Here is a 22,791-nt window from a genome sequence, read left to right as displayed (position 1 = left end):
CTATGTTTTGTTTGACAGTGCCGTTGCCAGTTACCACTTTTGACTGAAGGCTCGGACTCAACAGATTCAAACAGGCTTGTATTGAATTTGATGTGAAGAGAATGAACTTCTCGGTCCATCCAGTTTTTGTCAGCTTTTTTTTTTTTTTTTAAACAATGTTGTCAGTTCATTAATCATTAAAATAGGGTAAATAAAAGGAAAAATCGATGAAATCCTGTGAAAGCTCACCCCTTTCTAAGCAAATATCTTTAGCCATTTAGTTGGTCTCATTGTCCACCATGAGAAACAAGCAAGTTTAGCTATAGTTTTAAACAGATGCAAACTTTTCCCTGGCACTGCTAACTACACTTAAAAATAACCAACAAATAATTGAAAATTTCATAGAATTTGTAATGGGTTTTAATGGTTATAATGAGAATTGTTTCCTTGTTGGTGGAGAATTGTGGTCCTCGTGGGTCTCTACTGGTAATTTGTTGCCTTCTATCGGTGGCATGTTATGTCTAGTGGATACCATTAAGGACCAATAAAGGTTTTAATAGTTAGCTGATGGTTTGTAATGGTATTTGTAGTGGAAAGCATTCAAATTTCTGTGATTACCTAGGCTGATATCAAATTCGTAATACTAGTGTTCTTCATAAGATGTAACTTAATGTGAATGGTAATTATGTTAGCTAATTTTTTGTAGCTTGCAGGACGAATGTCCTATAGGGATTCTTCTCAGACCATACACAGATAAGGGGAGCCACATTTTGTCATTTGCTATGGATGCAGATTAGTGTTTTGCCCCAGCCTAGATTTCCAATAAATCAGGTTCCACTTGCACTCCATAAGCAGGTTCTATTCACTAACTCCCAATCTTGAACACGTGATTCTAATTCTATGGATATGAAGGTGTGATAAATGTAGGGGTGTACTTACTTTCTCCATGTGAATGATTTATTGTTTTGTTCATTTGAATTGCGAAAATTACTACAAAATGTCAATTTTATGTCATGTGTCAAATGTTTGCTTGACCAAATATGTGACCAAAATAAATAAATAAATAAATAAAAATTTTCATCACTTATATTTTCCACATGACTGTATGTGTAAAAGTGAAGTGCCGGTCTTCCGTATCGATACTGTAGGTAGGACCCTTTCTATAAATGGGTAGGACAATTTATTCGAACATGTCCACTCTAGAATGATGCTACACATTTATTTATTTATTTATTTATTTATTTATTTGAACGTTTATTTCTTGAGAAATAGAAGAGAGAAACCCGAACATGCAAAGAAAGTGCGATATAAAAATCCACCTGCTCGTGGTGAAATTGCACAGGGACAGTTCCACGTTTACCTGCGTGACCTTTAGCTGATGACGCAGGAGCTCATTTGGCGCTATAAAGGCGAGCGCGCGCGTCTCTGTACACATTCACACACAGCTGGAGCTCGCGCTCGGTAGAAACAGGAAACGCGCGCGGCAGCTCAGCTTCTCTCTATTTCTCTTTGTGTAAATAGCCGACAAGCCGCAGGTGAAGCTGGAGGCCAGCGTGCATCTCTCTCCTCAGTATGAGTGCAGCGGAAGAGAGAGACAGGCTCCTCCGTGGAGCGACGAACTGGCTCAAATGTCCCGACACATCTACACTCGACACGGGACAAATGACGGCGCGTCTAAAGCCGTGTTTCAGGTAAAACGCTTCGGCGGACAGACTGTATGGAGCCCTGTGTGGGGATGCATCAATTCTATAATACTGCTTTATCTTTACTATTTTGATATTAGGAGTGTTGCGAAGCGTTACAGCGAGATCTCGGGTTCTCAGTTCCATCCAGATGTGCGTTATTCATATTATCTTTGGGAAAAGTTATCTTTTATATCTTTTATAGTACAGGTTTATAATATACTGTATATTTTTGGTTATTGTGGATTATGAAAATTTCATAATGCATTGTGTGTGTGTGTGTGTGTGTGTGTGTGTGTGTGTCATTAAGCTTTATTTCAGAATTCATGAAGCAAGCTGCTTATAGCAGGAAAGACAATAGTTTTCTTCCTGGGTTTAATGTTGAACATTAGTATTCATTCGTTCATTCATTTCTAAATGACTTCATCCATTCCTCCATCCAGGCACAGGGAAAAAACCCCAAAACAATAGTACTTAAGTGTAGCTTTCCTTGATGCTGAATTGGTACTCTCCATCTTATGTGCTTTTAAAATGTAGCCTATCATTCATCTAGAAACGTGGATATTGTGTAAAATTGACTGAAATCAGTTTTGAAATGAAAGCTTTAAGGATCCACTCTATGCACATTTCTAGGTAGAAGATACCTACTAAAAGCTATGAGAGCAGCGACAAGGAAAGGCACTTTGTTCTGAAAGCGCATCCGTCAGTCTAGCTTGTTGGACTATAACCATGGTTAATAATAAAACGAAGTATTTATTCATGTGCGTGTGTGTTGTGTAATCTGAGAAGACTGCATTTGATCACACTGTAAGCAGATGGTCTGAAGGACAGTTTATCCATGTAGAGACGCCGTCCTGGTGGCTTTGTGCCACTGCAGCATCCAAAAACTCCTTGGAGGCGATGTGACACGTCTTCATAAGCTTGCTATTTTGCTCTTTAACACCCTCGATACTTCAAAATACAACGCTTTGATTCCTCTGCATTTGAGCTTTAATGTGTTAACAGAACCTTTAGTAGAAGCAGTATGTGACTTAGCTGCAAAATGTACATAGTGGAAATAATCTTAGTATAAATACTCGGTGTACTTTTCATATTGCTTATGAATATTATGCATAAGCATATTATGACAAAATATATTATTGAGTGGCAGCAGGTTTCAGCAACTTATGGTTTTGCATCAGAATGTAGGGCTGTGTGTGTGCATGTGTGTGTACATGTGTGTGTGAAAGAGGAAGAGGTATGTGTGAAGGTGCCCTTGTTATACCTAAACTAGAGAGTGTGATGAATGGCCTGTGCTCTTGCTGCAGATCAACAGAGGCACCTATTCCCGTCGCAGCCGTCTCAAGAGGTCTGACGGCAGCACTACTTCCACCAGTTTCATCCTCCGTCAGGTAGGAACATTGAGCATGAGAATCCCACTATCTACTAAACATCTACTGAGTATTACATTGTGAGATTTAAACTAGTAAGTAAGTTTGCTAGCAAGCAAGATTGTACAGGCAGAGAGACCTTGCTAGTAGACTTGAATTGGCAGTGACAAAACAAAGAGTGCAAATAATATACATTCGAAAAAAAAAAATAAAAAATGTATATATATATATATATATATACATATATATATATATAAAATTTTTTGGTGTGGGTTCAAATTAGCCTCTGCCTAAGAATTAAATGAGCTTAATCACATTACATATGCCAGCTGAAAATTAATGAAGGGCAGCACCGTGGCAAAACTGCCCCATAGCTCCAGGGCCCAGAGCTGGATTCTGAACTGGAGTTGTTGTCTGTATGGGTTTCCTCTGAGTTTATTACTTACTTCCTAAAATTTTTCTGGTAGGTGGATTGGCAATGTTAAACTGCCCCAAGTGTGAATGTGCATGCAGAGTACACAGTGATGTACTAACATGTCATGCAGAATCAACCACAGCCGTGTCCAGGATAAAGTGGATACTGAAGAAGAACGATGGAAAATAAGAATAAAATAATGGCAGGATGATGAAACTGTTACCGAAAAGCTCGTTTTGAGCAGTAATTGCAGGTCATTCATTTTTTAATTGCAGGTCATTCATTTTTTTATGACCATCTTCGTCAGTGACCAGGCTTTATTAGCACAGCATTGAGACTCATAGTAAAACAAACTGTGAATCTTAGAGTAATAACTCGCATATGTATGTATGAAAAATAACAAAGTAGCAGTGCAGTGGGTCAGTAATTGGTGTGTAGGTCATTGTTTTCTTTTTCTACTGAATGTAGCGTAGGATTGTTTGCAGGGTGAGTGCCCTTAAGAAGTGTACTACACTCTTGCTAAACGATAGCACTCAAGCAAACCTTGTAGTAGATTGTTCTTTGGACCTTTGGTGTAATAAAACACAAATGTTAAATAAGAAAACACAAATATTTACCCTTTATTAAGCCATTTAGCTGGGAATAATTTTAGCACTTCCTTTATAGCACAATACTTTAGTCCAAATGAATGCTTGACCTCCACGAAGATGACACTTTTCTTGATGTATTTGAAAATACACTCAGTTGCTTCTTCAGGAGCAGCTGTAAACCCATAGCTTCTACTTTATATATCCCTATTGTATCTCTGTGATATTTCAAGAGCCAAAGATTGGATTCAGAGTTTGATTAGTGTAAAGTGTGGCACAGTCTCAGATGCATTAACACTGGTTAGCGTTTAAACTGGAAGAGGCTGATGGAGTTTGAAGTGCTCCTGAGGGAATAATAGCCTTAATGTCTGTGTCAGTTTGTCTAGCTACAGCAGCCTCTGAGTTCACCATCCCTCATACATCTTTCATGGAAGGCAGGCAGCTTTTAACAGATCTCTATTCGGCTCTTTGACAAATGCAAATGTTCTTGCGTTGTAAAGTCATTATGATATGATGTGCCTACCAGAGTGAACGCATCAGTTGCCATGGGTACAGAAGAAAGGCTACTTGGGATAACAAGGCTACTGTACAGCTGTACATCTTATTTTTTTGTCATTTTCATGTTCTGTTGGTTAATTTGCTTATTTATTCATTTGTACGCTGGTCCTGACTAACTGCTTTATCCTCATCAGGGATAAAGACTTTATTTTTATTTTATATAGGTTACAGCACATCTGTGTAATGCAGGAGTGCGACAGTGCGCATGAAATATTGGTCCCTTTGCGTCTTGAGAACTTCCTTTTTTGAGTAGCTTGCAAGTTTTATTTTAGCAGTGAAGTCAAAACAGTGCCCTCCATCTGCAAACATTAATCATCCGCCTTTGTGGATTGGGTTTTCACTGGGACTCATGGTTTAGTTTTATTTGAACGAGCCTATGGTTGGTACCGAAAAAAATCCTCAAACTACGTGCTAAATGGCACAGCATGTTTAGTCCTTTTTTCTATAAACTTAAGCCCACTCATATAATTGTTACAAAAGAGTTACAAAAGAGTGGCCCCGTGTTGACGCAGATGAATACCTCAGTAAAGGAATATGACTCAGGCACTGAGCTGCAGCCATGGAAACTAGTCAGATCTCCACTGCATTGAACCACAGTCACAACTCCATAATTGACAAGGACAGTTTTTCACAATTTTTAAATCATATCTTGGTCTTGCCTCAAATATTTATTTATTTTTCAATAGGTATTTGTAGGTAACATTTTATACACAGCATGCTTTAAAACCCAAAACCATTTAATGAAGAAAAAAAAAAAAACCTTCAGAAAATACATTGTTATTACTTCAGTTTTTAATAAATAACTAATTTTAGTCAAAATCCCACAGCTAAATCACTAGGAAATATGTATGTGCTCAGCACTGGGATTTAGACAGCCTTATTGTCTTCTATCATTGGGTCATTAGTGTTAGGTGTTGTCAACATTTAATTTAATAGACATATGTGGTAATAGACATAATTATATAGAAATAAATGGGCTAATCTTTTTTAGACTCTGTATGGTTTAATAAAGCTGAAAAGTGACATATATACATGCAAAGAAAGAGTTAAGTGCGCGATTTCATTACTAAGGTGTAATAAACTTTGTTGACCTAACATTATTGGTCATGAGTGACAGTAATTCATGAGCTGTGCACTACATGAGCTACTGAGCTGTTTTTTATTTAATCTATTTATTATTAATGTTGCTCTATCCTATGAACACCAACCTGAACAGTTCACCAGCAGACTACAGTTAACACTGACGTGGTAACTCTGTCCTTCATGATCTTTATTATGTTGTTTATTAACATCATTTAATTTTTCATTAGTTCAGTCATGATTCATGATTATTTTCACCAGGCTAATAATATTCCTGATGAATGTATCATCTTAGAGAGTTTTTCCTGGCCACAGTCGCCACCAGCTTGCTCAATAGGGATTAATCCACTCACTTAAAATCTGTATCCTGTGTTTATATATTTCTGTAAATCTGCTTTAAGAGAATATCCATTGTAAAAAGCACAATACAAATAAAATTGAATTGAAAATTTAATTGATTGTTTGATAGTCAGATTTATCTTGGATTAGGAACACAACTTGTAATAAGAGATTTACAACCCCAATTCCAAAAAAGTTGGGATGCTGTGTAAAATGTAAATAAATGTAAATAAAAACAGAATGCAATGATTTGCAAATCATTGATATTATACCCAATCATGTTACTGACCTGTTGCCAATTAACCTAATTAGTTGCAAAATGTTCCTCCAGCTGTTTCTTTTTAGTAACACTTTAATTTCCAGTCTTTTGTTGCCCCGTCCCAACTTTTTTGAGACGTGTTACGGCCATCAAATTCAAAATTACTTAATTTTTTTCTTAAAATGGTACATTTACTCAGTTTAAACGTTTTATGTTTTCTATGTTCTATTGTGAATAATGGGATTATGAGATTTGCAAATCATTGCATTCTGTTTTTATTGACATTTTACATAGTGTCCCAACTTTTTTTGGAATTGGGGTTGTAGGCTTTAACTGGCAAAAAGAGGGATATGCTTACAAAATTCAAAATATGATGAAATGCATGAAACTGTGGAACCGAAAGCAGTTTTATATATATTAGAGCTGCAACAACTAATCGATAAAATCGATAATAATCGATTATGAAAATCGTTGTCAACGAATCTCATTATCGATTAGTTGGTCTGTGCGTGGCGCGGGGGAGCTTAACTCATTATGTTACTTCTGTTCAGAAAACGCCTCGGAGAGTAAATACTAAAATTGTGTCCCAAATAAAGTACTATACACTTACACTCTGCATTCTGCACTACCGTCTAGTGTGTGGATTTTAGAAAGGTAATATCATCTCAAATATATCACTAGCGGTTTTTTTTACTAACCTGATTTATAAGCCACGACGGCGCATGAGGTCATACGCACGCTAGCATTAGCAGACACCCAGAGTCACCGATAATGACTTTCTACAGTTTACTTTCTGTCAGCATTACCTTTTATTGCCAACATGACCTCAGTCCTCATCAGATGGAGGTGAAATCATCACGTGACTGAGGAAGAAAGTGTGTAACCTCCAAGTCCTCTAAGGCAGGGAGGCATTTTAAACACCGCGGAAATCAAACTGATGCACAAGGACAAAGTTATGTTTATATCCAAAATGCTCCACTGTGTGTAAGGGGCAGGGGAAACTAGTGCAAGCTACTTAAAAGGTTTAGTTTAATTTCAGTTTATTGTCATTATATGCTGTATTTGCGCGCTTGCAGTGTAACTTCTGTCGTTTATTATAATGGAAGTGATCTGTTAGTAACGAGGCTGCGTTGCACAAGTAAAATAATATTCCAAAAGGCAGTGAGTAACAGAAACCACAAGGTGCAGTGAAAGTGAGTTTTTATTATTAATGTAGGACTGTAGTTTAATTGGGTGCTTTTTGTGCATCCATAAACATAATGCATAAATACTATAAAATAAATTATATATAAATGCACCTCCAGGATTGGGGGTTGAGTCTCGCCTCCACCCTGTATGTGTGGAGTTTGCATGTTCTCCACATGCTTCCTCTGGGTACTCCGGTTTCCTCCCCCAGTCCAAGGACATGCGTTGTAGGCTGATTGGCATTTCCAATTTGTCTGTAGTGTGTGAATGGGTGTGTGAGTAAGTGTGCAGTTGTGCCCTGCGATGGGTTGGCAACCCATCCAGGGTGTCCCCCACCAACTCCTTTGAAATACAATATTACAATGGCACATATAACCAAGAGGATACAAATTTTCTAATTTTATATCAGCCAATGCTGAGAGCACTTAGATCAAATTGAGATTATTGGCAAGGTCACATATGATGATCAGCCATAACTTTAAAACCACCTGCCTGATATTGTGCAGGTCCCCCTCTGACCCGTCAAGGCAAGGACTCCACAAGACCTCTGAAGGTGTGCTGTGGTATCTGGTACCAAGATATTAGCAGCAGATCTTTGAAGTCCTGTAAGTTGTGAGCTGGGGTCTCCATGGATTAGACTTGTTTGTCCAGCACATCCCACAGATGCTCGATTTGATTGAGATCTGGTGAATTTGGAGGCCAAGTCAACACCTTGAACTCTTTGTCATGTTCCTCAAACCATTCCTGAACAATTTTTGCAGTGTGGCAGGACATATTATCCTGTTGAAAGAGCCCACTGCCATTAGGGAATACCATTGCCATGAAGGAGTGTACTTGGTTGGCAACAATGTTTAGGTAAGTGGTACGTGTCAAAATAACATCCACATGAGTGCCAGGATGCAAGGTTTTCGAGTAGAACATTGCCCAGGCAAGTCTCTGCCGGCTTGCCTTCTTCTCATAGTGCATCCTGGTGCCATCTCTTCCCCAGGTAAGTAATGCATGCGCGTCCACATGATGTGATTCATCAGACCAGGCCACCTTCTTCCATTTCTCCGTGGTCCAGTTCTGATGCTCACGTGCCCATTGTAGGCATTTTCGGCAGTAGACAGACCGGTTTGCAGCTATGCAGCCTCATACACAGCAAACTGTGATGCACTGTGTATTCTGACACCTTTCTATCATAGTCAACATGAACCTCAGCAACTTTCAGCAACATTTGTGCTACAGTAGCTCTTCTGTGGGATCGGAACAGATGAGCTAGCCTTCGCTCCCTACGTGCATCAGTGAGCTTTGGGCACCCATGACCCTGTTGCCGATTCACCGGTTGTCCTTCCTTGGACCACTTTTGGTAGGTACTAAACACTGGAACTGCGGTTTTGGAGATGCTCTGACCCAGTCATCTAGCCATCACAATTTGGCCCTTGTCAAAGTCGCTCAGATCCTTACACTTGCCCATTTTCCCTGCTTTAAATCAGTGGTTCTCAAGCTTTTTCAGTGTGAGACCCCCCTTGTGTAGAGTGCATCCCTTTGTGGCCCCCTAGAGTCATAAAATTTTTACAATTTCATTTTTTTCACGCTAGGCTTTTCTGTATTAACTTTCTCAGTTAAGAGACTACGTCCTCTACCTAAAAGCTTATCCATTTTAAATACTCTTAGGTTTGTTTGTTTTTTCCAAAATATTTTTATTGAGAAAGAAAACATACTTCCTGTCACATAGCAGCAATACCATTCTCATTTTTCGTTATAGTTACATATACACACATACATACATACATACAGACAAAGTGTAGGAAAGAAAAAGAAATCAAAGAGTACAATCAATCAAACATGATTTTGACGACACAAGACGAGCACAGGAAGTGGTAGACTGTATCCTACCTATATAGTCTTAGGCTTTATCAACGTGTGGCTAACAGTACACTAGTATATCAGTGGAAGTCTGTGTTTGGTGTGTGTCTTAGTGTGCTGTGTATAATTTATTTAATCGATTAATATTTCTCATTTTTATGTACTTCATAGTTCAATAATTGATGATCCCAATTTACATACAGGTAAAATAAAAATAAAAATAAGTAATGTTGTAGAATTTCTATGCGGCCCCCCTGGCACCATCTGGCCCCCAGTTTGAGAACCACTGCTTTAAACACATCAACTTCAACATGCTGCCTAATATATCCCACCAAATGACAGGTGCCATTGTAACGAGATAATCAACGTTATTCACTTAACCTGTCAGTGGTTTGTATGTTATGGCTGATTGGTGTATAATGTAATGTTTATTTGTTTTATTGTTCAGCTTATTCAAATGCAGATTAATTTTACAACCGCTTATTTTTCATGGCTATGATTTGTTAATATGCCCAAGCAGCAGAACAAACAAGTATAAAGTAAATACTTATAGTAAGTAAATACTTACTAATACTATATGTAGATAACTTAACTCATCACTTTATTGTAAATCACAGTCTATTTTGATCGACAAGTGTTGTACGTAGATGTGCTATATAACTTAAAGGGCCACAGCAGTTTTTAGACTGACTTGTAGTTTCATTTTAAGTAAAGTACAGTCTTAATAAATATATGGCTAATACTCATAATATCTCTGAAATATTCTTTTTTTTTATTATTTAAATTCAGTATATGTAGCAAGTTTACTTTATGTCGCAGTTTAGTCCAAAACATATATCAAAACAGTATGGTAGTGTAAAAAACAACAACTTTTTTATTCTATTATTTATATCTATTTTATTCTATCTACTTAATGCACATATAATGGACTTCAAAATGTAAAAATAAAATAAAATGAAGAACACTATATTTTCGTATTGTCAGCAGCAGAGCTGCAACAAAGCAGTTATGCTGAAGTTTAATGCAGTTCAGGTTAAATTTGATCCACCAGTGTTTAAGGGGTGAAAAAACCCTTCTCCCCTTATCAGAATAGACAATCTTGGACTATTGCACTTTCTCTGTTGAACATTAGAGGGCTCTTGTGTTCCACTGTCTTCATTCCCTCCAGAGTGTGATGCAGTAATTATCAGCAGTAGATCCCAGTAGATTATTTGGTCATAATTATATGATATGAATGTAACCTACCATTACATCACTAGATTAAATGATGAATACGAATACAAAATGTTGAATATAGTGCTCCCCCCACACACATACACAAATACTTCTGGTTTGTAATTTATTCATATGCTGTAGGGTATATTCTATTCATGTACTGTAGGGTATATTCTATTCATATACTGTAGGGTATATTCTATTTATATATGTAGGGTATATTCTATTCATATACTGTAGGGTATATTCTATTCATATACTGTAGGGTATATTCTATTCAAATACTGTAGGGTATATTCTATTCATATACTGTAGGGTATATTATATTCATATACTGTAGGGTATATTCTATTCAAATACTGTAGGGTATATTCTATTCATATACTGTAGGGTATATTCTATTTATATACTGTAGGGTATATTCTATTCAAATACTGTAGGGTATATTCTATTCATATATTGTAGGGTATATTCTATATTACTGTAGGGTATATTCTATTCATATACTGTAGGATATATTCTATAATACTGTAGGGTATATTCTATTCATATACTGTAGGGTATATTATATATTACTGTAGGGTATATTCTATTCATATACTGTAGGGTATATTATATGTTACTATGTTTGTAGGACAGATATTATATCATCACTCTACACAAAGGGACAATAAAATTCTACACAAAGCAGTGGTATTAGCAGTTACACAAAAAAATGGTTCATTATTAAGCTTTCATTTTATTTTTCATGTATCTCCAAGAAGCTACAGATTTTAATTAATAGTACTAATGTTGGTTGGAAAAAAAAATTCTGCTTTTGAGAAAATGAAATTTTTTGAGGTGTGACCTCACATCATATCTCAGCAAGACCCTGAGACTTCGAATATAAAGAAAAGCTGGGAGTGCCAAGAAGAGGGAGGAGAGAGCAGGCAAAAAAATAGAAAGGGTGTGGGGGAAAATACAGGAAATAGGCCCCAGTGGTTTAAGAGAGGATGGTTAGAGACCCATTCCCTCCTCTATCCCTATTATTCACCATCAAGGGAAGAGAGACCACTTGGCCAATGTGACTGGAGTTGGTGCCAGCCAATCAGCAGCTAACACCCCCTTCCTCCCCCTGCATTGTCATCAGCCTGTGATTTGAGAAAAGCTCCACTCTCCTGCACTGTATGTGCAACGCTGATAAAATGTGAGGTCTCTGCTGCCTCTTGGGAGATACTCTTTGCCTTATATGATGTGAAGGATCAGACCTGATGCTCATGAAAACATCTGCGTGAGAGCAGGTTTTGGAAAGAAGACTGATACCACCGTCTTTCTGGCATCCTTGTTCTGGCGGTCTTTCTGCTGGGACGGGGATTGCACCCGCCCATTAACCTTTCGAATAAGAAACACTTTTGGGGATATCAGACCTCCATGTATGACAATTTGTACCTGCATGGGTTTGAAGACTCGGAGGCGGTAAGTAAGAGGGAGACACATGGGTATGTATGTACCATGGTGTTTGCATGTAGGTGAGCTCCATGTTCAGAGTGTTTGGGTACTTTATATGAATATCAGTCAACACATACATACACAAAGGTAGCTGAAGACATGCAGCATCTAGATATAGCTGTACTGAGTGGACAGCGGAACAAGACTTGTGTGTTTTGTGAGTGTGTGTCAGTGACACCTGCTCATTTTCTCCATGAAATGCATTCTCTCTTCCTTGGAAGCTGTGTGTAATGAGGGACCTGGGGGAGGGCAGTGAAACAGCAGCCTGTTATTCCATGTCACTGAACAGCCACTCACTACACAGCATGTCTGGTGTGGTTTCTGCGTTACGGAGTGGATTTTCAAGGCTATCACTCACATTGGTGCCTTCAACCAAGTATGTTTTTTAAATACGGAGTTCATTTAAAGGAGCAATGTTTTACACATTGTACCAATCTTTTTCATTCACCGTAAGCTTGAAAAGAGAAATGACAGAGAAAGCCACTTATCAAATATGAGGCTATAAGATTCCTTCCTGCAGGGCTTGTGCTTATGGTTTAGCTAGTGTACTCTGATCGTATTTTATATCTGTGAGCAAGTTTTGGTGCTCTTTTACTTAAAGGGTTAACCCTGAAAAATATTTTTGTGAACAGCAAACAAGAAAAACACTTCCTTTCATGCAAAGCTAACCAATTTGGTAGTTTCATTGACAAACGACATTTACCACATGCCCACAATTCATTTAGACCTTTTCACTGACTGCAGGTTTGCCTTCTTATCATTAGATAGTGGCACCAAAGCTAAAAGAAGCACATCCAGTCTGACTCATCGACTCTACTGATAGCTCCTTGAAGTTTTGTCTGTGGGATGGACTTTCAATTCTTTCATGAAGTGATACATTTGTGAAGTTTCCTGGATTTTGGTCACTGAGGCATATATACACTATATGGCCAAATGTTTGTAGACACCTGACCATCACACTCGTATATGGTTCTTCCCCAAACTGTTGCCATAATGTTGGTAGTACACAATTGTCTAGGATGTCTTCATATGCTGTAGTATTACAATTTCCTTTCACTGGAACTAAAGGGGCTCAAACATGTTCCAGCATAACAGTGCCTCTGTTCACAAAGCAAGGTCCTTGAATACATGGTTTGCCAAGTCAAGTGGCCTGAACAGAACCCTGACCTCAACCCCACTGAACACCTTTGGGATGAACTGGAATGCTGACTACGCACCAGGCCTTCTTGGTCGACGTCAGTGCTTGACCTCACTAATGCTCTTGTGGCTGAATGAGCACAAATACTCACAGCCACGCTCCAAAATCTAGTGGAAAGCCTTCCCAGAAGTGGGGTTGTGGGGGAGGGAGGACTATATGTGGAACAGGTTGTTCAAAAAGCACATCTGTTCTTGTTGGGTGTAATTGCTTAGGTGTCCACAAACCTTTGGCCATATAGTGTAGCATAAAAACCATAAACTGGAGGTAAGTACAAGAGGCTGCAGGCTTTGGTGCCACGGTGATGTGTAAAACATCAAGAATGGTACATCAAGAATGATAAATGTCAGTGTCAAGTTCTCTTCTTAGAGGATGCCACAAACAGTCATATGTCATTTGTTTGTATACATCATCACACCTAAAGTGGTGCGAAGTGAGACATCTGCCAATTTTGTTTTAAAAATGAAAATTAAAAACTGTTATCTTGAATCAAAACATGGCTGCCATTTGGTCACATGTTTCTTCCCAAGCTGACCTACCTAATATAAGACATGACAGATTTTGTGGGGAAAATGTGCTGTTTTCACATATAACAGCACAGCTAGACAGCTTTTCAACCAGTCAGACTGCATAGTCAGAACTAACTGCTGTATAGCATTAAGACTTCTTCTGGAAAAGATGTACAGAATCTAATTAGTAAATTTATAAAGTAGGTACAGTTTAGCTGCCAGCTGGTGTCTAGCCAATCTTATCATAGCCCCATGCTCTGTTAATCACTAATTGTGCCTGCTTTTCTTTTCTCTTCTGTTGTGGACTAAAAGCATAAAATGTAACTGAGCAGCTTACAAATCTATTCCTTACATTATTTTTCATGTGGCCATGATAATGCTCTTTAATCTCTGTTCTGACATCAAGGCCTAAAGTAGTTGTAATTAATTATACTATTATACCATTTCAGTAGTAGAAAAGGAGCAGATGATGCTCTCTTTTCATTTCTTTTACAGAAAGAGACCAAAATATTCACGTTTCATTACTGGAATGTATGAACATTTCAGTCTCAATCTGAAGCACATTACATATACCATGCTACGTAATGAATAACATACTGATCATGATGTTAAAATGTACAGTCAGTGCTACAAATTTATCTCTTTCCCTTTTGAAGTCGTGGTAGTTTCAAAGAAAGGTGGGGCAAAGATCCAGGCATGTAGTTGACACTAAGTGCTTCTAGTACTGGCTCTCACACTGATATCAGGTTTGGGACAGAGCGATGCCCCACCTGGTGTCTGGGCCATAAGCTGAGACTGTGAACTAACAGTTCCAAGTCCCTACTTCTATACTCCTAACATGGTCAGATAATGGTTTGTGTGTGTGTGTGTGTGTGTGTGTATGTTTTCACACAAGTGGTTTTCAGCAGTAAGATGAAGTAGTTTTGCTAATGTTGGATGTATGCTAAACATTTTGTTATCTTAATCTGATGCCTTCAATGAACATATGAGATTTAGCACTCATGTAAAATCATAATTTTTTAACCACCTAATATCTCTAATGGTTTGATACTCCTGCATTTTCATGGGAACGAGGATGCAGGATGCAGGCTTGGGAAAACTCACAAGGACCTTTCAGCACTTTGTGTTTTTTGGTCTCATTGTGAGACACAGCAACATAAATACATAGTACAATACAGTACAGTACAGTTCAGCTGAGACCTCTCACATTGAAACACGCATTGAAACACAGAGCCCTTGTTGTCAATCATCCACAGGTATAGACTCATTCTTCTCAAGCTCCTGACTCTGGTTTCCATTCACAAACTGGGGCATTAGCATCCCTCATGTGTTGGAGCCACTGGAGCAGAGCGTGATCCGAACAGAGGATGAAGGCCCATCCCAACTGATAGTATCGGAGGGTGAGGACTGCCCACGTGATGGCCAGACATTCTTTCTCAACTCTTTCTCGGGCAGGCTGCAAGTGTTGTGATCTTATCGTATTGGGGACGCACCTACCCATGACCCAAGTGGAAGCCCAGCTACTGTACTTCCACCAGTCCAACTGCACACTTCTTTGGGTTTGCTGAGAGTCCCACATGTCTCAAGGATCTTAGGGTAATCCTCAGATGTTGAACATGCCAACATAGGCAGCGTGGGTCAGGAGGATTCTGTCCGTGAGTTGTTGGAACGTGGCTGGGGCTCTGATTAACCCAAAAGTAAGGGTGACAAATTGGCGTAACCAAATAGAGTGGAAAAGGCATTTTCTCCCGAGACATCCAGTGTCTAATAAAAGCGAATCACATCTAACCAAATGAGTGGTTTGTCAATGAGTGGAATTGGATATGCATCAAATTTAGACACCGCGTTTACATTCCTAACATCCACACAGAACTGGCCTGGGAACCAGGACCACAGGGCTTGAGTCAATGTGGGACTCCTTGATTACACCCATATTAAGCATGGCCATAAGCTCCTCCCGTACCACTTGTTTTTTGTGTTCGGGCAAATGGTACAGGCGGCTGTGTACCACCACCCCCTGGGGTATCTCAATGTGGTGTTCTATGAGATTAGTGCGACTGGGTAGAAGTGAGAACATGTCTGAATATTCCACTTGCAACTTGGCAACCTCCATACATTTGGGACAGGCAGGGGACTGGGATGGATTGAGACACATGTTTTAGGTTCACCTCCGGTCCCAGCTCCTCCCTCTCTGAAACTACCATTGCCTAAGGAATGCGGAACCGCCTCTCTCTATGGTTTAATGAGATTGAGGTGGTATATCTGCAGTGCCCCACCTCTCTGCTCGATGTGAGCTTGATGTGGGTAATAAATATGAGCACCTTGCCAGGAGTTAGTCCAGAATGGTGTCGGGCCAAGAGAACAGTTATTTTTGTTCCATGAGAATGCGGTTCTATGCCTTCACAAGTTTCAACATACTTGCTGCATTCATTGATGGGTCTAGCATTCTGTCAGGGATTCGGGAGTCGGATGCAAATTCAAGTGGTTTATTTATAGGTGATACGCAAACAAAAATAAACAGTAGAAAAACTAGGAATCTAAACATGAGCTATGGATATGAAACATATACTATGAACATGAGACGAGCAACACACAAACAGCAGGCAACACACAACAAACTCTAGACAAAGGAACACACAAGAACCAGGGCTTAAATACAGTACTCATTAGGCACAATCAGGAACAGATGTGTGATTAGGGGTGTCATGTGATGTGCAGAGGCTGATTGGTAATTTAGTCCGGCACCGATCTTAATAGATTTGGTGTTGTTATGATGTCTGAATATGTATGATTGAATAAACATTTTATTCTTTTGAAAAGATCTGTTAATAAATGTATAATAAGTGCATGTAAATAATTTTCATGGGTATTCATGCTAAGCTAAATTCTTATGTGTTGTGCACACAATCTGTAATGTGTTTTTTTCTGAGATTATCTACACTTTATCTAGTTTCTGGAAGAGAACTAGCAGCACAAAAGAATGATTGAAGTTTGCAAAATATGCAGGGTAGTTTATGATGTTATAATCCATAGTTATATGGAGTGATATTATTTTCCAGTGTCAACCAGAGAATTTATTCAGCTCCTTATGAGCAGAAATGAATGCACCCAAAACAAACAGGTTCTCTAGAGATGAAAAGAGACACTTTCTAGCTTCTAATGTTTCCTAGGATTATTGGTTCTCTCAAATTCAGTCTCGTCCTAGTTCCTTACGCTAATATTAGCATGTAAAATATGTTGCTTGTTACTGTACTACAAATGACAGTGGTATTTCATTACCAACATAACTACTGAAATAACTTTTGAGAAGTTGAAATTGACTCTACAGCAAGAGCTACTTGTGATTTGGTACTCCAGCTGATTTGGTTTGGCACATTAATGCTTTTTGAACGTGTAACCTCTGTGCCTTCAAAATGTAAGAGCTCTTTTATGCAGTTAGATGGTGCCAAATACATTGCACTGAATAAGAAGTGTCAGCCGGTATAAATCGGTTGCTCCTGTCTTTCAGTGATGAAGAGACATTTATATTCAATGCAATTCAATTCAGTTTTATTTGTGTATATATATATCACAGATTTCCCCTTGCCACCTGCTTTCCACCTGTATGGTAAATGGTCTGGTCTGCACTTATATAGCACTTTTTTAACCTTAGTGGTTCCAAAGCGCTTTACACTGGTTCTCATTCACATGTGGACATTTTGCCCAGAGGGCCATGACGGGAGAGGGGTGGGTGGGAGGGAGTGTTATTGGACACATCAGGAGAAGCACGGGGGGTGTGGGGTGGGGGTTGGGTGGGGCTCGGTCACGGATTTCCCTATATGCTCAGTGCCGGAGCATTCTGCATGCAGGAACTGCCCGAAGCGTGACAGCGCGCACTTCAGGGTTTTCATTGACTGTTTTTAATTTCGACACGTGTGTTTGTTTTGGTTTCTGTCCTGTCTCTGTCCCTATTATGTTATTGGTTGTTCCTATTGTCATCAACTACTCTCATACCCCTCTGCGTCTTTATTCAGGGCTAAGTATCGCGTTTCCCTGTTTTGCCGTCAGTGCGTTACTAAGCCTTTGATCTGGTCCCTAATTCTCGTTTTGTGCTTTGCCTTGTCTCATTTATGCCTGTTTGTAGATCGCTTGACCCACGCCTGTTTTTTGACCATGTTTTTGCCCATTGTTTGGATTTGCCTGCCTGTCTCTAATAAATACAAGCTTTAACTGCACTTGCATCTGTCTACAACCCTGATTACATGACAGTATAGCGCTTGTAACAATAGACGTTGTCACAAAGCAGCTTTATAGAACTAAATAAATTCTGGATATAAATTTTGAATGTATGAATTTATATGTAATGAGCAAGCCAGAGGTGACAGTGGCAAGGATGAAGAGAACTCAAAATAGAAGTAGGGCATACAGTAATTAATTATTTAATTAATATTAAGTTTAAATTTTGAAAATCAGATTTTTTTTTCCCATTAATAAATGTCTTAAAGTGAATTATTTTGAATTCTTGGAGACACGCACAACAGAGCCGACCACTACCAGTGGCCATAAGAAAAATACACTGAATGGAATGAAGAAGTGAGACTCAGGCTGATTTCTTTCTAGCCCAGACTGTACAATCATGCAGTCTATCAGTGAGTCATGCCAGGTGATTACACAGTGAAGTCTAGTTTTCATGTGGATTTGGTGTGTTATTTTGCAGCCTGCTTTGCTTACACATCCATAATATGTCAGAAGTGACTGAGAAAGTGCAAGAGAAATTCAGTTTTGGGTGTACTAAAAGTCAGCGGCATGGAGTAATTACACTATAATTTCTTTTTTTGTGTGCATTTGTGCCATGCAATGGGTTTGCACCCCATCAACAGTGTCCCCTGCCTTGTGCCCCAGGTCCCCTGGGATAGGTCCAGGCTCCCTGCGACACTGTGTAGGATAAGCAGTATAGAAAATGGATGGATGAACGGATAGTCCTTTTTTCCCCAAAAAATGCCTTTTGAGGAGAAACTAAAAGTAGATTGACTAAGCACACATCTATCTATCCATCCAGCCAGCCATCTACTATACCACTTATCCTCCTGGGTTGTGGGGAACCTGGAGCCTATCCCAGGGAGCATGGGGCACAAGGCGGGGTACGCCCTGTATGGGGTGCCAGTCCATCGCAGGACACAATCACACACACATTCACACACCCATTCATACTCTCTGGACACTTTGGTCATGCCAATCAGCCTACCATGCATGTCTTTGGACTGGGGGAGGAAACTGGAGTACCTGGAGGAAACCGGAGCACGGGGAGAACATGCAAACTCCGCACACACACAGGGCCGTGACAGGAATCAAACCCCCAATGCCGGAGGCGAACGTGCTAACCACTAAGCCACTGTGTACCCACATTGTCTAACCAAAGTTCAAAATACCACAAAACAAAAGGAAGAAAAAACAAACACCTGATTTAATTAATCAGCTAATTAGCATCCCTTCCTAAGTTTATCTGTGTATGATAGAACAAGGAAAACACAAAAATGTGCAGGATACTCCAGGGTTGAGAACCTCTGCAGTAAGGCATTATGGACTTGAAAAACTTACCAAATAAGAAATCTCAAATACAGCTGCCTGTTTGCCTTTAAATGTGTGTGTGTGTGTGTGTGTGTGTGTGTGTGTGTGTGTGGTGGAGGATGGTATAATAGTTTGCCCTGCATCAATCTTATTATGCCATCAGTGAGACCTTGTGATATAATCCATTGCTCAACCTTAACAGTTCCATTGTCAAGCTACTGATTGATATTAGATTTTAGTCTTCCCATCTAATATCACTACTAGTCATCACTGTGTAGGACAGCCTATTAGGATAAACTGATGGTTAATCAGAGATGAGTGTTGTATTATAAAGAACATCATCAGTATAATTTTGAACGCATTACTGGTGGCAATAGTAGGATGATACAGTGAATCATTCAACATATTGCCATACTGTGTACTTAAAATACAACAGCCGCTATTACACAGAAACCTACTGTATATTGCAGTATAATTTTATAGGCTGCTCTGATCTTCTAAAGTATGTGCATATCTACAGTATGTGATGAATGAAGAGGACTGAAAAAAGGCAGTGAAACTTGGTTCCATCTCCTCTTTTCCACGGAATTTTATATTAATATGTTATAGCTGGTATCAATCTGGGAATTGTATCATCTTCTATCATCAAGTTTTTTTGGTTGTTTGTTTGTTTTGTTGGCTGAAAAATTGATGGTTCTCAAATGGAATCTGTATTATGTGATGTTTACACACACCCATGAGTGAAATGAATGAAGTGAAGTTCAACAGATGCTTGAACTGATGCCGTTTCATAAGAAATTCTGTATCATGTAGTAAGGAAGGGCTTTAATCTCTGCTTTGCTGGGGCTTTGATGAATCCCAGCACACTGCGGGTCCCGACTGGATGGACATGGTGTTGTGAGGGTGTTAAAGCTCAATTTAATATAGAAATATGTTTTCACTATCAGACAGATTTCTTATTAACCCATATTGTTTTATATTATTGACCAGTTCTGAACACTGTGCCATTAGTCTGTATGTGTAGTAGATGGTGCCTCAAGCTGGGGAAACACGCTGGCAGCCGTTTGTACAGAGACTGTGCTGTCATCTGTTGGGTAAATATTGAGCCATGCTCTACTCTCCATTACTTTTCTCCATTGAGTTGGCACCACAGTGGAAGAAACCCAGCTGCCCGCTGAGTATAGCGTTCCAAAGTGGAGAGCTCGGCTGACAGCACATTCTGTGAAGACTAAGCTGATAGGCTGGCCGTGTTGTTGCACGTCTGCACCCATAATAATTAACTCCACTGTCAGCCTGTAGCCTTGAGACCGCCGAAAAAACTGACTGCAGCTTTTGTTTAAAAGCTTGCAGGATTTTTCTGTGTTAATTATTTGGATTTCATGTAGGAACTGGGAATTCAGTGTGAAATTTTATTTAAATAAATGTCTGTTTCTGTATTTGCTGCAGAGCACAAAGTAGGACTTGGGGAAATCCATTTCTGATATGCTTCAAGTGGTAGATGAAAGTCATTAAATAAGTAATCAGCTTCTGGATTCTGGGTTTCATCCTTTGCTAAGTCATGACCTTAGTATTGTATGGATCTCCTATTTATTCTTAACCCAGATTGAACCTGATAATACTAAGGTAGGAAGTATGTGAGCATACTGTACAAGGCTGGAGAATTTCTATCTTCATGTGTATCGTCAACATAATTCATTGTGTCACTATGTAAAGTTGTCATTTCTGTCACTATGTAATATGTCACCCTACACTAGTAGAATATTAATGTTTATTAATTATGTATACCTTTACACCAACCACAGTGGTCCCCTAAGACTCTTGCTTTGCCAATAGACTTAGTTCATTTTCTCATGAGAAATTAAAACACATGTTGCTATACAAAGAGAGTCCTGTCGCTTATCTACAAGGGGAGATAATAAGCTGGGGACTGAGGGAATGAGAATGAGGTGATGACAAGTTGCTTTGTTATTATTTGTTATTAACTTTGGTATTATCAAGAGCTTCAGCAGTGCTTGCCAATAGACAAACCACCAAATATTTTTTTATGTAACACTGGTTATCTGACCTTGCTCGGCTGGGAGGTCCATGATGCACATTTTGGATGTTCATTAGAGACTGAATCCCAAGTAATTTAGTCTAATTATGCTAAGACTGTAAATGTGGTACTTTTAATTAAAAGAAGACTGATGATTATCTACATTTATCATGAATAGTTATATAGCTATAATAGTTCTGTCACTCTGTCCTTTCACTCTTCCTGTATAGTGCCTATGAATGTCTGTCTTCCTTTCTTCTCCTTTGTCCATTTTTCTCAATCTTCTTGCGTCTGCCTGGGGGCCGTCTTCCTGGAGCTAGTTAGCTGTTGGTAATAGTGTGTGGACTGCTTTTGTAGTTCTTATAAAAGTAATAAAATCAGGAAAAGGATGAGTCAGCAGTGCATCAGTCCTACCCCCAAACATGTACACATACAGACTAATACACGGACATAGATGGAAAAACAGGGCACGTTCGTTTAGAGCATTACCAAGTACATTAACACATTTTACTCATGATATACAGTCCCTTATATTAGGAAGGCTCTATATGCACCCTCATAGCTAATTATGTCATCCAGCTTTGCTGTCATGTACCCATATTTATGATGGTAAAAATACCATGCACTTGTGCTGAGGGCTAAATTGTATCAAACCAAAGCACCAAAAACATTATTTATAATTAAGTTTTTATTGTTTACTTTAAGCATAGCCTTTTCTATCTGTTGAACTCTCCTGGATGATCTGCTTACTCAACTGCTTTTTTATTTGCCCGTGAGTGTGAGGTGATGAAAATGGACATCAGTATTTCATGACTGTTGCCATTTGTCATAGTGAATAATGGTGTCTGTCCACGGATAAGTTTTTTATAAGTATTAAAAATGGAAACATGATTAGTTGCATTTATTCATGCTGTAGAAAGAGGCTTGGGAGGAGGAGATGAGTGTTTTTTTACAGACCAGACTGGGAGGCTCGATCAGCCTTCAAGGAGTGTGTTGGCTTTGATTAGTGGATCAAAGCCTTGAGCTATTGTTCCCTTCAGTGCCTTTCTCTCAATGAGTAAAGAAACATATATTTAACAAGGCTGAAGATGTCATATACAGTGGAGACAAAGCTTCTCATTTTTCTTTTCATTTTCTAAGCTGTCTTCTTAGCTGGGAGACGAAACTCAGTGATTGTCATTATCAAAATAATCAAAAATAATTCTCTTTCAAACTAATATACAGTGTTTGTAGTTATTTAGACCAGTTTCTAAATCAGTTCTGCAGTGGTAATACTTTTGAAAGTGTTACAGAGGTGTGTGAATTGTGAGGTGACTGTAATTGTGAGTCATCATGTTTACAGGGTTCAGCTGATTCCTACACGAGCAGGCCATCTGACTCAGATGTATCTCTGGAGGAAGAACAGGTTGGCCGCCAGGAGAGAGAGCAACAGGCCGTGGCGCAACTGGAGAGGGCTAAGGTCACTCAACCATATACACTATATGGACTTTGAGGGTTTTT

The 22,791-nt window shown here is 39.0% G+C and overlaps 1 protein-coding gene across 1 annotated transcript in view; it reads left to right on the top strand.

Annotated features, from left to right (window-relative positions):
* Positions 1-1,454: 1,454 nt before the first annotated feature.
* The window catches only part of cacnb4a (calcium channel, voltage-dependent, beta 4a subunit), a 32,993-nt gene continuing 11,656 nt past the window's right edge, over positions 1,455-22,791 (top strand). Inside the window, exons 1-3 of the mRNA XM_053626551.1 lie at positions 1,455-1,670; positions 2,969-3,052; positions 22,634-22,750. Of these exons, the coding sequence (XP_053482526.1) occupies positions 1,608-1,670; positions 2,969-3,052; positions 22,634-22,750 (264 nt within the window). The 5' untranslated portion in view covers positions 1,455-1,607. The remainder of the gene's footprint in view (positions 1,671-2,968; positions 3,053-22,633; positions 22,751-22,791) is intronic.

The sequence above is a fragment of the Ictalurus furcatus genome, chromosome 6, assembly GCF_023375685.1.
Source record: "Ictalurus furcatus strain D&B chromosome 6, Billie_1.0, whole genome shotgun sequence".
NCBI lineage: Eukaryota > Metazoa > Chordata > Actinopteri > Siluriformes > Ictaluridae > Ictalurus > Ictalurus furcatus.
Note: the sequence above shows the minus strand (reverse complement) of the source record. Positions and strands in the feature narration are given on the sequence as shown.